Source organism: Oncorhynchus nerka, linkage group LG18, assembly GCF_034236695.1.
Source record: "Oncorhynchus nerka isolate Pitt River linkage group LG18, Oner_Uvic_2.0, whole genome shotgun sequence".
NCBI classification, from domain to species: domain Eukaryota; kingdom Metazoa; phylum Chordata; class Actinopteri; order Salmoniformes; family Salmonidae; genus Oncorhynchus; species Oncorhynchus nerka.
Genome location: NC_088413.1, coordinates 15,950,968 through 15,965,971, shown reverse-complemented (window position 1 = coordinate 15,965,971; position 15,004 = coordinate 15,950,968). Strand labels below are relative to the sequence as shown.

Here is a 15,004-nt window from a genome sequence, read left to right as displayed (position 1 = left end):
TGTCTCTCTCTAGGATCTCTCCATTCATTAACCTGTTGTCTCTCTCTAGGATCTCTCCATCCATTAACCTTATGTCTCTCTCTAGGATCTCTCCATCTATTAACCCGTTGTATGTGTCTCTCTAGGATCTCTCCATTCATTAACCTGTTGTCTCTCTCTAGGATCTCTCCATCCATTAACCCATTGTATGTCTCTCTCTAGGATCTCTCCATTCATTAACCTGTTGTCTCTCTCTAGGATCTCTCCATCTATTAACCCGTTGTATGTCTCTAGGATCTCTCCATCTATTAACCTGTTGTCTCTCTCTAGGATCTCTCCATCCATTAACCCGTTGTATGTCTCTCTCTAGGATCTCTCCATCCATTAACCCGTTGTATGTCTCTCTCTAGGATCTCTCCATTCATTAACCCGTTGTATGTCTCTCTAGGATCTCTCCATCCATTAACCTGTTGTATCTCTCTAGGATCTCTCCATCCATTAACCCGTTGTATGTCTCTCTCTAGGATCTCTCCATCCATTAACCTGTTGTATCTCTCTAGGATCTCTCCATCTATTAACCTGTTGTCTCTCTCTAGGATCTCTCCATCTATTAACCTGTTGTCTCTCTCTAGGATCTCTCCATCTATTAACCTGTTGTCTCTCTCTAGGATCTCTCCATCTATTAACCTGTTGTCTCTCTCTAGGATCTCTCCATCTATTAACCTGTTGTCTCTCTCTAGGATCTCTCCATCTATTAACCTGTTGTCTCTCTCTAGGATCTCTCCATCTATTAACCCGTTGTATGTCTCTAGGATCTCTCCATCTATTAACCTGTTGTCTCTCTCTAGGATCTCTCCATCTATTAACCTGTTGTCTCTCTCTAGGATCTCTCCATTCATTAACCTGTTGTATCTCTCTAGGATCTCTCCATCCATTAACCTGTTGTATCTCTCTAGGATCTCTCCATCCATTAACCCGTTGTATGTCTCTCTCTAGGATCTCTCCATCCATTAACCTGTTGCATCTCTCTCTCTAGGATCTCTCCATCCATTAACCTGTTGTCTCTCTCTAGGATCTCTCCATCCATTAACCTGTTGTATCTCTCTAGGATCTCTCCATCTATTAACCTGTTGTCTCTCTCTAGGATCTCTCCATCTATTAAGCTGTTGTCTCTCTCTAGGATCTCTCCATCTATTAACCTGTTGTCTCTCTCTAGGATCTCTCCATTCATTAACCTGTTGTATCTCTCTAGGATCTCTCCATCTATTAACCTGTTGTCTCTCTCTAGGATCTCTCCATCCATTAACCTGTTGCATGTCTCTCTCTAGGATCTCTCCACCCATTAACCTGTTGTATCTCTCTAGGATTTCTCCATCCATTAACCTGTTGTCTCTCTCTAGGATCTCTCCATCCATTAACCTGTTGCATGTCTCTCTCTAGGATCTCTCCACCCATTAACCTGTTGTATCTCTCTAGGATCTCTCCACCCATTAACCTGTTGTATCTCTCTAGGATTTCTCCATCCATTAACCTGTTGTCTCTCTCTAGGATCTCTCCATCCATTAACCTGTTGCATGTCTCTCTCTAGGATCTCTCCACCCATTAACCTGTTGTATCTCTCTAGGATTTCTCCATCCATTAACCTGTTGTCTCTCTCTAGGATCTCTCCATCCATTAACCTGTTGCATGTCTCTCTCTAGGATCTCTCCACCCATTAACCTGTTGTATCTCTCTAGGATCTCTCCATCCATTAACCTGTTGTCTCTCTCTAGGATCTCTCCACCCATTAACCTGTTGTATCTCTCTAGGATCTCTCCATCCATTAACCCGTTGTATGTCTCTAGGATCGTTGCTACCTGTGTCTGATGGGGGCTCTTCAGTTAGACCTTGGTGGGGCTCCAGCAGGCCCAGCTGGAACAGGGAAGACGGAGACCACTAAGGACCTGGCCAAGGCTCTGTCCATCCAGTGTGTCGTCTTCAACTGTTCTGATGGACTGGACTACAAGGTACTGATTAGACTGACCAGCACAGAACCTTCTATTCCAGGGTTTCCCAAACTCAATCCTGCCCTAGCATTGCACGGCTGAGTCAAATAATCAGAGCCTGATGATGAGTTGGTTATTTCAATCAGCTGTGTAGTGCTAGGGCAAGAAACAAACCTAGTTTGGGGAACCCTGTTCTCTCCCCCTCTTCCTTTACCCTTCTAATCCCAACCCTCTGTCTCTCTCTCTCCTATTGTCTTTGTTTTACCCAGACACTAACACTAGGGGACAGTGTCACCACAGCAGTGGATCTTCTTCATAATGAAGGATCCTGTTTTATTCCTGCTATCTGCTTAACCAATCACCTGTCTGTGTTGTAGATGATGGGGAAGTTCTTCAGTGGTCTGGCCCAATCAGGGGCCTGGTGTTGTTTTGATGAGTTTAACCGCATCGACATCGAGGTGCTGTCTGTCATCGCCCAGCAACTCATTACTATCCGCAATGCCAAGATGGCGAAGGTATACCCTCCCCTTTCCCCTGTCTGTCCCAATATCTTTACATTTAGAAACTGGGTGGTTCGAGCCCTGGATGCTGATTGGCTGAAATCCATGGTATATGAGACAGTATACCACCAGTATGACAAAACGTTTATTTTTATTGCTCTAATTATGTTGATAACCAGTTTATAATAGCATTAAGGCAACCCTGGGTTTGTGGTATATGACCAATATACCACGGCTAAGGGCTGTATCCAGGCACTCTGCTTTGTGTCGTGCTTAAGAACAGCCGTTAGCCGTGGTATATTGGCCAAGAACCACAGCTCCTCGGGACTTATTGCTGGAATATATCACAAATACAGTATATACTGGTACCTACAACTCATCACCATCCACAATGTGAAGACATCAGGCAAGATTGATGTCCGCTCGGCTGAAGAAGTTGTTAGCCCTCTGAACTAAAGCATGGATATCAGGTCTGTTTCTTCAGACCTCAGTGTAACAAAGGTAGTTTAACTAACAGAATCGTCTGTTCCTGTTGTCATGGTGATGTGTACACTACCTAAGTAAACGACACGGTAGATGCTCACAACCCGGTTCAGTCCTCCGTGTCATGTGGTCTCTGTCTTGTAGCTGTCCAGGTTCATGTTTGAGGGCAGAGAGATCAAGCTGGTGATGACATGTGCTGCCTTCATCACTATGAACCCAGGCTACGCTGGACGCACTGAGCTCCCTGACAACCTCAAAGCCCTGTTCAGACCCATAGCCATGATGGTGCCCAACTATGCCCTGATCGCTGAGGTAACTGGGGGGGCTGGGGATGTGTTACGATGCTGAGGTCATTTGTAGCTGGGGACCAGATCATTGACTTCCATTCTCTCCTCCTCTAGGTGATCCTCTACTCTGAGGGTTTTGAGTCCAGTAAGACTCTGGCCCGTAAGATGACCCAGATGTACAAGCTGTGTTCTGAGCAGCTCTCCCAACAGGACCACTACGACTTCGGCATGAGGGCCGTCAAGTCTGTCCTCGTCATGGCAGGGTAGGACCCACAGGGGGTGCTATTCTATACTGGTCTAGGGTAGGACCCACAGGGGGTGCTATTCTATACTGGTCTAGGGTAGGACCCACAGGGGGTGCTATTCTATACTGGTCTAGGGTAGGACCCACAGGGGGTGCTATTCTCTACCGGTCTAGGGTAGGACCCACAGGGGGTGCTATTCTCTACTGGTCTAGGGTAGGACCCACAGGGGGTGCTATTCTATACTGGTCTAGGGTAGGACCCACAGGGGGTGCTATTCTCTACCGGTCTAGGGTAGGACCCACAGGGGGTGCTATTCTCTACTGGTCTAGGGTAGGACCCACAGGGGGTGCTATTCTATACTGGTCTAGGGTAGGACCCACAAGGGGTGCTATTCTATACTGGTCTAGGGTAGGACCCACAGAGGGTGCTATTCTCTACCGGTCTAGGGTAGGACCCACAGGGGGTGCTATTCTCTACCGTTCTAGGGTAGGACCCACAGGAGGTGCTATTCTCTACTGGTCTAGGATAGGACCCACAGGGGGTGCTATTCTCTACCGGTCTAGGGTAGGACCCACAAGGGGTGCTATTCTATACCCGTCTAGGGTAGGACCCACAGGGGGTGCTATTCTATACCGGTCTAGGGTAGGACACAACGTTGTACCCTGTTCAATCAAAGTTGCACACCGGTATCTGTTAGATTTTGGGGGTAAAACAAGGTACTTTTGAACTCGTCATGACCAGATAGGACACAGAGAGAAAAACAGAACTCTATTCAATCAAAACCACCAGCCGGTATCTGACAGTTTCTGGGCTTTTTATGTACTAGGTCGTTTTATGTACAAATCAGTTTGAAACGATGTTCAGTTTTATCCTCATAGTGCCGTTTACAGATCTCCCACTACCCAGAACCCTCTACCCAGAACCCTCTACCCAGAACCCTCTACCCTTATGCATTTTACAGCCACTTCTATGCAAATGTGAACCTTTGGGTAGCGTTCCCAATGGCACCATATTCCCTATGCAGTGCACTACTTTTGACCAGCTTTATATAGGGAATAAGGTGCCATTTGGGACACAGACCTTATTGTCAAAGCTGAGAGTGACACAGTGCAGGATGGTGACAGGAAGAGCAGACTAGACAAGGGAAAGCCTTGTTTCCTCTCTGCAGGGCTGACTCAGAGAGAATAGGATAGTAGCATATGACCTCCTGCCTGGTCTACTGACCCGTTCCTCATCACACTTCCCTGACAGGAAGGACTGAGACACTGTATCAACATCATATTAAAGATGATTGGCATCATTCAGATCCTCCTGGTCTAGATGTGGTAGTAATGTCCCCTGTCTGTCCCATCCATCACGCTCCTGGTCTAGATGTGGTAATAATGTCCCCTGTCTGTCCCATCCATCATGCTCCTGGTCTAGATGTGGTAGTAATGTCCCCTGTCTGTCCCATCCATCACACTCCTGGTGTAGATGTGGTAGTAATGTCCTCTGTCTGTCCCATCCATCACGCTCCTGGTCTAGATGTGGTAGTAATGTCCCTGTCTGTCCCATCCATCACACTCCTGGTCTAGATGTGGTAGTAATGTCCCCTGTCTGTCCCATCCATCACGCTCCTGGTCTAGATGTGGTAGTAATGTCCCCTGTCTGTCCCATCCATCACACTCCTGGTGTAGATGTGGTAGTAATGTCCTCTGTCTGTCCCATCCATCACGCTCCTGGTCTAGATGTGGTAGTAATGTCCCCTGTCTGTCCCATCCATCACACTCCTGGTCTAGATGTGGTAGTAATGTCCCCTGTCTGTCCCATCCATCACACTCCTGGTCTAGATGTGGTAGTAATGTCCCCTGTCTGTCCCATCCATCATGCTCCTGGTCTAGATGTGGTAGTAATGTCCCCTGTCTGTCCCATCCATCACGCTCCTGGTCTAGATGTGGTAGTAATGTCCCCTGTCTGTCCCATCCATCACGCTCCTGGTCTAGATGTGGTAGTAATGTCCCCTGTCTGTCCCATCCATCACACTCCTGGTGTAGATGTGGTAGTAATGTCCCCTGTCTGTCCTATCCATCACGCTCCTGGTCTAGATGTGGTAGTAATGTCCCCTGTCTGTCCCATCCATCACACTCCTGGTCTAGATGTGGTAGTAATGTCCCCTGTCTGTCCCATCCATCACGCTCCTGGTCTAGATGTGGTAGTAATGTCCCCTGTCTGTCCCATCCATCATGCTCCTGGTCTAGATGTGGTAGTAATGTCCCCTGTCTGTCCCATCCATCACACTCCTGGTCTAGATGTGGTAGTAATGTCCCCTGTCTGTCCCATCCATCACGCTCCTGGTCTAGATGTGGTAGTAATGTCCCCTGTCTGTCCCATCCATCACACTCCTGGTCTAGATGTGGTAGTAATGTCCCCTGTCTGTCCCATCCATCACACTCCTGGTCTAGATGTGGTAGTAATGTCCCCTGTCTGTCCCATCCATCACACTCCTGGTCTAGATGTGGTAGTAATGTCCCCTGTCTGTCCCATCCATCACACTCCTGGTCTAGATGTGGTAGTAATGTCCCCTGTCTGTCCCATCCATCACACTCCTGGTCTAGATGTGGTAGTAATGTCCCCTGTCTGTCCCATCCATCACACTCCTGGTCTAGATGTGGTAGTAATGTCCCCTGTCTGTCCCATCCATCATGCTCCTGGTCTAGATGTGGTAGTAATGTCCCCTGTCTGTCCCATCCATCATGCTCCTGGTCTAGATGTGGTAGTAATGTCCCCTGTCTGTCCCATCCATCACACTTCATCCCAGATTGACTCACACAGCTATTGTCTTGTCACAGGGTGAGCTGTTCATTTTACAGGTGTGAGTAACAAGCCCTCTGTCTTTAGAGCCACCCTCTTCTGTCTGTCCCATTCACTTTTTACAACCGCTGTAAATCCAATGTAATGGGCCTGCCATTATCACCCTGTGTGTGTGGGTGTGTGTGTTACAGCACCACACATTATTAATGCATGGGTTGGTGAACAGTCACTGGGGATTGATTAGCCGAGCTCTGGGAAAGGAGGGACGGAGGGAGGATGACAGGCACAGTAAAGAGAGAGACAGGAGGAGAGAGGAGAGGAATTCACTTCTACCTAACAACCTCCAACCAAGCTGTGTGTGTCTGCATGTGTGTTTGTGTGTAACAGAGAGATGGTGAGTGTGTTTAAAGTGATGTTTCAGTTCAGTGACCTTTAGACGACCCGGTGATGTTTCAGTTCAGTGACCTTTAGACGACCCGGTGATACATTCAGTTCAGTGACCTTTAGACGACCCGGTGATACATTCAGTTCAGTGACCTTTAGACGACCCGGTGATGCATTCAGTTCAGTGACCTTTAGACGACCCGGTGATGCATTCAGTTCAGTGACCTTTAGACGACCCGGTGATGCATTCAGTTCAGTGACCTTTAGACGACCCGGTGATGCATTCAGTTCAGTGACCTTTAGACGACCCGGTGATGCATTCAGTTCCACGACCTTTAGACGACCCGGTGATGCATTCAGTCCAGTGACCTTTAGACGACCCGGTGATGCATTCAGTTCCACGACCTTTAGACGACCCGGTGATGCATTCAGTTCCACGACCTTTAGACGACCCGGTGATGCATTCAGTTCAGTGACCTTTAGACGACCCGGTGATGCATTCAGTTCCACGACCTTTAGACGACCCGGTGATGTTTCAGTTCAGTGACCTTTAGGCGACCGGTGATACATTCAGTTCAGTGACCTTTAGACGACCCGGTGATGTTTCAGTTCAGTGACCTTTAGACGACCCGGTGATGCATTCAGTTCCACGACCTTTAGACGACCCGGTGATGTATTCAGTTCAGCGACCTTTAGACGATTCCAAATTGAAGTCAGTCAATTCAGGAAGTGATTTAAAGTTAAATACATTTGAAATACTGTAAATAGCTTATCCTTTTCATTGTATTGAAAATTAATTTTAAAAAGATGAGATTTTGACTCTCTGAAGAGAGAGGGACCCCTACATTTATAGAGAATGCATTATGTTGTGCGTGTGACCCCCGACAGCTCTCTGAAGAGAGAGAACCCCCACCTGAGTGAAGACGTGGTTCTGATCAGGGCTCTGAGAGACTCCAATCTGCCCAAGTTCCTCACAGACGATGCTGCGCTCTTTGGGTGAGAGAACACACACACACAGACACACCAATGGTGTCCCACAGCTACTGTTACAGCACTATGGAGAAGAATAGAACGTTCCACTGTTCATCATGCCTCATCATGCCTTACTGACGTGTGTTTGTCCGTATTACGGCTCTGTGTGTGTGTGTGTTTCTGTGTATGACGGTTCTGTGTCTGTGTGTTTCTGTGTATGACGGTTCTGTGTCTGTGTGTTCTCTGCTCTAGTGGCATCATGTCTGACCTGTTCCCTGGCGTTTCCATCCCTGAACATGACTACGGTGTTCTCCAAACCACCATCCTGGAGTCTCTAGTGAAACGCAACCTGCAGCCCCTACCCAGCATGACGCACAAGGTACTAACTGACCCTACCCAGCATGACGCACAAGGTACTGACTGACCCTACCCAGCATGACCAACAAGGTACTGACTGACCCTACCCAGCATGACGCACAAGGTACTGACTGACCCTACCCAGCATGACCAACAAGGTACTGACTGACCCTACCCAGCATGACGCACAAGGTACTGACTGACCCTACCCAGCATGACGCACAAGGTACTGACTGACCCTACCCAGCATGACGCACAAGGTACTAACTGACCCTACCCAGCATGACGCACAAGGTACTAACTGACCCTACCCAGCATGACGCACAAGGTACTGACTGACCCTACCCAGCATGATGCACAAGTTACTGACTGACCCTACCCAGCATGCCGCACAAGGTACTAACAGACCCTACCCAGCATGACCAACAAGGTACAGACTGACCCTACCCAGCATGACCAACAAGGTACAGACTGACCCTACCCAGCATGACCAACAAGGTACTGACTGACCCTACCCAGCATGACCAACAAGGTACAGACTGACCCTACCCAGCATGACCAACAAGGTACAGACTGACCCTACCCAGCATGACCAACAAGGTACAGACTGACCCTACCCAGCATGACCAACAAGGTACTGACTGACCCTACCCAGCATGACCAACAAGGTACTGACTGACCCTACCCAGCATGACGCACAAGGTACTGACTGACCCTACCCAGCATGACGCACAAGGTACTGACTGACCCTACCCAGCATGACGCACAAGGTACTAACTGACCCTACCCAGCATGACGCACAAGGAACTGACTGACACTACCCAGCATGACGCACAAGGTACTGACTGACCCTACCCAGCATGACGCACAAGGTACATACTGACCCTACCCAGCATGACCAACAAGGTACTGACTGACCCTACCCAGCATGACCAACAAGGTACAGACTGACCCTACCCAGCATGACCAACAAGGTACAGACTGACCCTACCCAGCATGACCAACAAGGTACAGACTGACCCTACCCAGCATGACCAACAAGGTACTGACTGACCCTACCCAGCATGACCAACAAGGTACTGACTGACCCTACCCAGCATGACCAACAAGGTACAGACTGACCCTACCCAGCATGACACACAAGGTACTGACTGACCCTACCCAGAATGACCAACAAGGTACTGACTGACCCTACCCAGCATGACGCACAAGGTACTAACTGACCCTACCCAGCATGACGCACAAGGTACTAACTGACCCTACCCAGCATGACGCACAAGGTACTGACTGACCCTACCCAGCATGATGCACAAGTTACTGACTGACCCTACCCAGCATGCCGCACAAGGTACTAACTGACCCTACCCAGCATGACCAACAAGGTACAGACTGACCCTACCCAGCATGACCAACAAGGTACAGACTGACCCTACCCAGCATGACCAACAAGGTACTGACTGACCCTACCCAGCATGACCAACAAGGTACAGACTGACCCTACCCAGCATGACCAACAAGGTACAGACTGACCCTACCCAGCATGACCAACAAGGTACAGACTGACCCTACCCAGCATGACCAACAAGGTACTGACTGACCCTACCCAGCATGACCAACAAGGTACTGACTGACCCTACCCAGCATGACGCACAAGGTACTGACTGACCCTACCCAGCATGACCAACAAGGTACTGACTGACCCTACCCAGCATGACGCACAAGGTACTGACTGACCCTACCCAGCATGACGCACAAGGTACTGACTGACCCTACCCAGCATGACGCACAAGGTACTAACTGACCCTACCCAGCATGACGCACAAGGAACTGACTGACACTACCCAGCATGACGCACAAGGTACTGACTGACCCTACCCAGCATGACGCACAAGGTACAGACTGACCCTACCCAGCATGACCAACAAGGTACTGACTGACCCTACCCAGCATGACCAACAAGGTACAGACTGACCCTACCCAGCATGACCAACAAGGTACAGACTGACCCTACCCAGCATGACCAACAAGGTACAGACTGACCCTACCCAGCATGACCAACAAGGTACAGACTGACCCTACCCAGCATGACCAACAAGGTACTGACTGACCCTACCCAGCATGACCAACAAGGTACTGACTGACCCTACCCAGCATGACGCACAAGGTACTGACTGACCCTACCCAGCATGACGCACAAGGTACTAACTGACCCTACCCAGCATGACGCACAAGGTACTAACTGACCCTACCCAGCATGACGCACAAGGAACTGACTGACACTACCCAGCATGACGCACAAGGTACTGACTGACCCTACCCAGCATGACGCACAAGGTACAGACTGACCCTACCCAGCATGACCAACAAGGTACTGACTGACCCTACCCAGCATGACCAACAAGGTACAGACTGACCCTACCCAGCATGACCAACAAGGTACAGACTGACCCTACCCAGCATGACCAACAAGGTACAGACTGACCCTACCCAGCATGACCAACAAGGTACTGACTGACCCTACCCAGCATGACCAACAAGGTACAGACTGACCCTACCCAGCATGACACACAAGGTACTGACTGACCCTACCCAGAATGACCAACAAGGTACTGACTGACCCTACCCAGCATGACGCACAAGGTACTAACTGACCCTACCCAGCATGACGCACAAGGTACTAACTGACCCTACCCAGCATGACGCACAAGGTACTGACTGACCCTACCCAGCATGATGCACAAGTTACTGACTGACCCTACCCAGCATGCCGCACAAGGTACTAACTGACCCTACCCAGCATGACCAACAAGGTACAGACTGACCCTACCCAGCATGACCAACAAGGTACAGACTGACCCTACCCAGCATGACCAACAAGGTACTGACTGACCCTACCCAGCATGACCAACAAGGTACAGACTGACCCTACCCAGCATGACCAACAAGGTACAGACTGACCCTACCCAGCATGACCAACAAGGTACAGACTGACCCTACCCAGCATGACCAACAAGGTACTGACTGACCCTACCCAGCATGACCAACAAGGTACTGACTGACCCTACCCAGCATGACGCACAAGGTACTGACTGACCCTACCCAGCATGACCAACAAGGTACTGACTGACCCTACCCAGCATGACGCACAAGGTACTGACTGACCCTACCCAGCATGACGCACAAGGTACTGACTGACCCTACCCAGCATGACGCACAAGGTACTGACTGACCCTACCCAGCATGACGCACAAGGTACTGACTGACCCTACCCAGCATGACGCACAAGGTACTAACTGACCCTACCCAGCATGACGCACAAGGAACTGACTGACACTACCCAGCATGACGCACAAGGTACTGACTGACCCTACCCAGCATGACACACAAGGTACAGACTGACCCTACCCAGCATGACCAACAAGGTACTGACTGACCCTACCCAGCATGACCAACAAGGTACAGACTGACCCTACCCAGCATGACCAACAAGGTACAGACTGACCCTACCCAGCATGACCAACAAGGTACAGACTGACCCTACCCAGCATGACCAACAAGGTACTGACTGACCCTACCCAGCATGACCAACAAGGTACTGACTGACCCTACCCAGCATGACCAACAAGGTACAGACTGACCCTACCCAGCATGACACACAAGGTACTGACTGACCCTACCCAGAATGACCAACAAGGTACTGACTGACCCAACCCAGCATGACACACAATGTACTGACTGACTGACTCAACTTATGTATTAATTTAAATAAACATAATGTAGGCCTCACAGTGCTTTATATAATTAAGTAATCCATGATTTTATTTTATTTTATTTTACCTTTATTTAACCAGGCAAGTCAGTTAAGAACACATTCTTATTTTCAATGACGGCCTGGGAACAGTGGGTTAACTGCCTGTTCAGGGGCAGAACGACAGATTTGTACCTTGTCAGCTCGGGGGTTTGAACTCACAACCTTCCGGTTACTAGTCCAACGCTCTAACCACTAGGCTACCCTGCCGCCCATGATGGCTATGTCATTACAAATGATCAAGATTAAACACAAAAACATCATTCATAAATCATTCAATTTGGTTCAGTTTGACTTCAAATTAAAATACATGAATTAGTGATGATGTATAATCCTTATATGTTTCTCTGTGTCGTTGTAACCCTTCCTCTCCCTCCCTCCAGGTGATCTCTGTGTGGTTGTAACCCTTCCTCTCCCTCCCTCCAGGTGATCTCTGTGTGGTTGTAACCCTTCCTCTCCCTCCCTCCAGGTGATCTCTGTGTGGTTGTAACCCTTCCTCTCCCTCCCTCCAGGTGATCTCTGTGTGGTTGTAACCCTTCCTCTCCCTCCCTCCAGGGGATCTCTGTGTGGTTGTAACCCTTCCTCTCCCTCCCTCCAGGTGATCTCTGTGTGGTTGTAACCCTTCCTCTCCCTCCCTCCAGGTGATCTCTGTGTGGTTGTAACCCTTCCTCTCCCTCCCTCCAGGGGATCTCTGTGTGGTTGTAACCCTTCCTCTCCCTCCCTCCAGGTGATCTCTGTGTGGTTGTAACCCTTCCTCTCCCTCCCTCCAGGTGATCTCTGTGTGGTTGTAACCCTTCCTCTCCCTCCCTCCAGGTGATCTCTGTGTGGTTGTAACCCTTCCTCTCCCTCCCTCCAGGTGATCCAGCTGTATGAGACCATGATAGTACGTCATGGTGTGATGTTGGTGGGTCCTACAGGTGGAGGGAAGACCACGGTCTACTCCATCCTGTCTGATACCTTAGATACCCTGTGGCAGGCTGGCCACGGGAAACACAACCCCTTCTACCTTCCGGTCAAGACATACGTCCTCAACCCCAAGTCTGTCACCATGGGAGAGCTCTACGGAGAGGTACGCCTGGCTGACAATTCATCTGTGCACTAACAGACTCACATACTGTCGTTTCATTTCAACCATTTGATGTTTATGATGTACTGAGGGCTTTGCGGATTTTAATAAAGCTATAGGGGCTGATTCTCTTGACCTCTTCTCACTGCAGCTCTCTGCTCCACTTACAGCACCACTGACCTTTATTTTAACCTGACTATTGTTTCTGGTGTTCTCCTTTTAGATCTGGAAAGTGGCACATGTCCTCCCCTTACATGAAGGAGGAGATCCTTCTGACTTAGATAACTACTGTCCAATTTCCCTGTCCAACTTTTAGCAAATAACTTTTTAAACTTCTCACTGTTCTTAATATGAACCAATCCGGTTTTAGACCTGGACACAGCACCGGTTCAGCTGCTACGGTTATTCTAGATGATGTGTTAAATTGCTTGGATCATAAAAAAATCTTTCTGCTGCCTTATTTATAGACCTTTCCAAGGCCTTTGACACTGTTGACTGTCATATTCTCATTCAAAGGCTGACTGAAATAGGTCTGGGTCAGGCTTTTTGCAAGTGATTTAAGAATGATCTGTCAGACAGGACTCAATGCATGATCTCTGATGGTGTTCAGTCTAGTTTCCTGGATATTACAAAAGGTGTACCGCAGGGGTCTGTACTGGGACCTGTTCTGTTTACTATTTATGTCAATAATACTGGTCTATCTGTTTAAAATAATGTTTAAAAAACATGGATGAGCTAGTTAAAAAGCTCAGATTTAAAGTGGGCTTCTGTTTTTAGACATACTGTAGATCTGGCCTCTCCCTAAATAGCAGGAAGCAGGTTGTAGAGTCAAATTTACTGCCAGTTGTTAACTATGGTCATATGTTATTGGTAATGTACATTTCTCTTCCTGTTTGTGAGAAGATGTTTGTACTCAGGGCACCATTGAGAATGAGACCCTGGTCTCAATTGGGCTGCCCTGAATAAATAAAAGTGAATACCACATTTTTTTCAATCAGTCTATAAATAAATCTATCCATAAACAGTCAGTTGATTTGTTAACAGTTAACCAGTTAACCATCCAACTCATTAATGTACCAATTAGTTCAATCAATGTATCCTTTGTTTGTTTACTCACTCATTTGCTATTGGTTTTTACCAATGTGTATATACAAACATAGGTCACAAAGTGCATAACATGAGCCCCTAACCTTTCATCCCTGACCCCTACAGGTGAACATATTGACCCTGGAGTGGCGTGACGGCCTGATGGCGCTCAGCGTGCGAGCGGCCTGCAACGACACCAGCGATGACCACAAGTGGATCGTGTCAGACGGTCCGGTGGACGCGCTGTGGATTGAGAACATGAACACGGTCCTGGACGACAACAAGATGCTGTGTCTGGCCAACAGCGAACGCATCAAACTGACCCCGTCTATACACATGGTGTTTGAGGTCAGAGAGGGGTCAGGGGTTATAGGTTAGGGGTCCCTCTTCATTGCGTTCTAGTGTTGATGACAAGCGGGACAGTCACTATGGACGTCTTTGACATGAACAGATAATAGTGACATGTTAAAGATCCAGACTTTGTAAATGCTCTGCAACCTTTGTGTTGTGTGTCTCAGGTCCAGGACTTATCGGTGGCGTCCCCAGCCACAGTGAGTCGCTGTGGGATGGTCTACATCGACTCTAACGAACTCAAATGGATGCCCTATGTCCAGACCTGGATCACTGGCCTGGCTAAAAAGGTGATTTACCATTCTCCTTAACATGGTCCAGACCTGGATCACTGGCCTGACTAACAAGGTGATTTACCAGTCTCCTTAACATGGTCCAGACCTGGATCACTGTTCTGACTAACAAGGTGATTTACAAGTCTCCTTAACATGGACCAGACCTGGATCACTGTTCTGACTAACAAGGTGATTTGCCAGTCTCCTTAACATGGACCAGACCTGGATCACTGTTCTGACTAACAAGGTGATTTACCATTCTCCTTAACATGGTCCAGACCTGGATCACTGGCCTGACTAACAAGGTGATTTACCAGTCTCCTTAACATGGTCCAGACCTGGATCACTGTTCTGACTAACAAGGTGATTTACAAGTCTCCTTAACATGGACCAGACCTGGATCACTGTTCTGACTAACAAGGTGATTTGCCAGTCT

The 15,004-nt window shown here is 48.5% G+C and overlaps 1 protein-coding gene across 1 annotated transcript in view; it reads left to right on the top strand.

Moving 5' to 3' along the window:
- Window positions 1-14,604, top strand: part of LOC115120323 (dynein axonemal heavy chain 6-like) — a 44,083-nt gene extending 29,479 nt beyond the window's left edge. Inside the window, exons 22-30 of the mRNA XM_065004535.1 lie at window positions 1,824-1,985; window positions 2,342-2,479; window positions 3,092-3,259; window positions 3,349-3,497; window positions 7,542-7,649; window positions 7,878-8,004; window positions 12,647-12,859; window positions 14,069-14,290; window positions 14,461-14,604. Coding sequence (XP_064860607.1) covers window positions 1,824-1,985; window positions 2,342-2,479; window positions 3,092-3,259; window positions 3,349-3,497; window positions 7,542-7,649; window positions 7,878-8,004; window positions 12,647-12,859; window positions 14,069-14,290; window positions 14,461-14,604 — 1,431 coding nt within the window. The remainder of the gene's footprint in view (window positions 1-1,823; window positions 1,986-2,341; window positions 2,480-3,091; window positions 3,260-3,348; window positions 3,498-7,541; window positions 7,650-7,877; window positions 8,005-12,646; window positions 12,860-14,068; window positions 14,291-14,460) is intronic.
- Window positions 14,605-15,004: the final 400 nt, after the last annotated feature.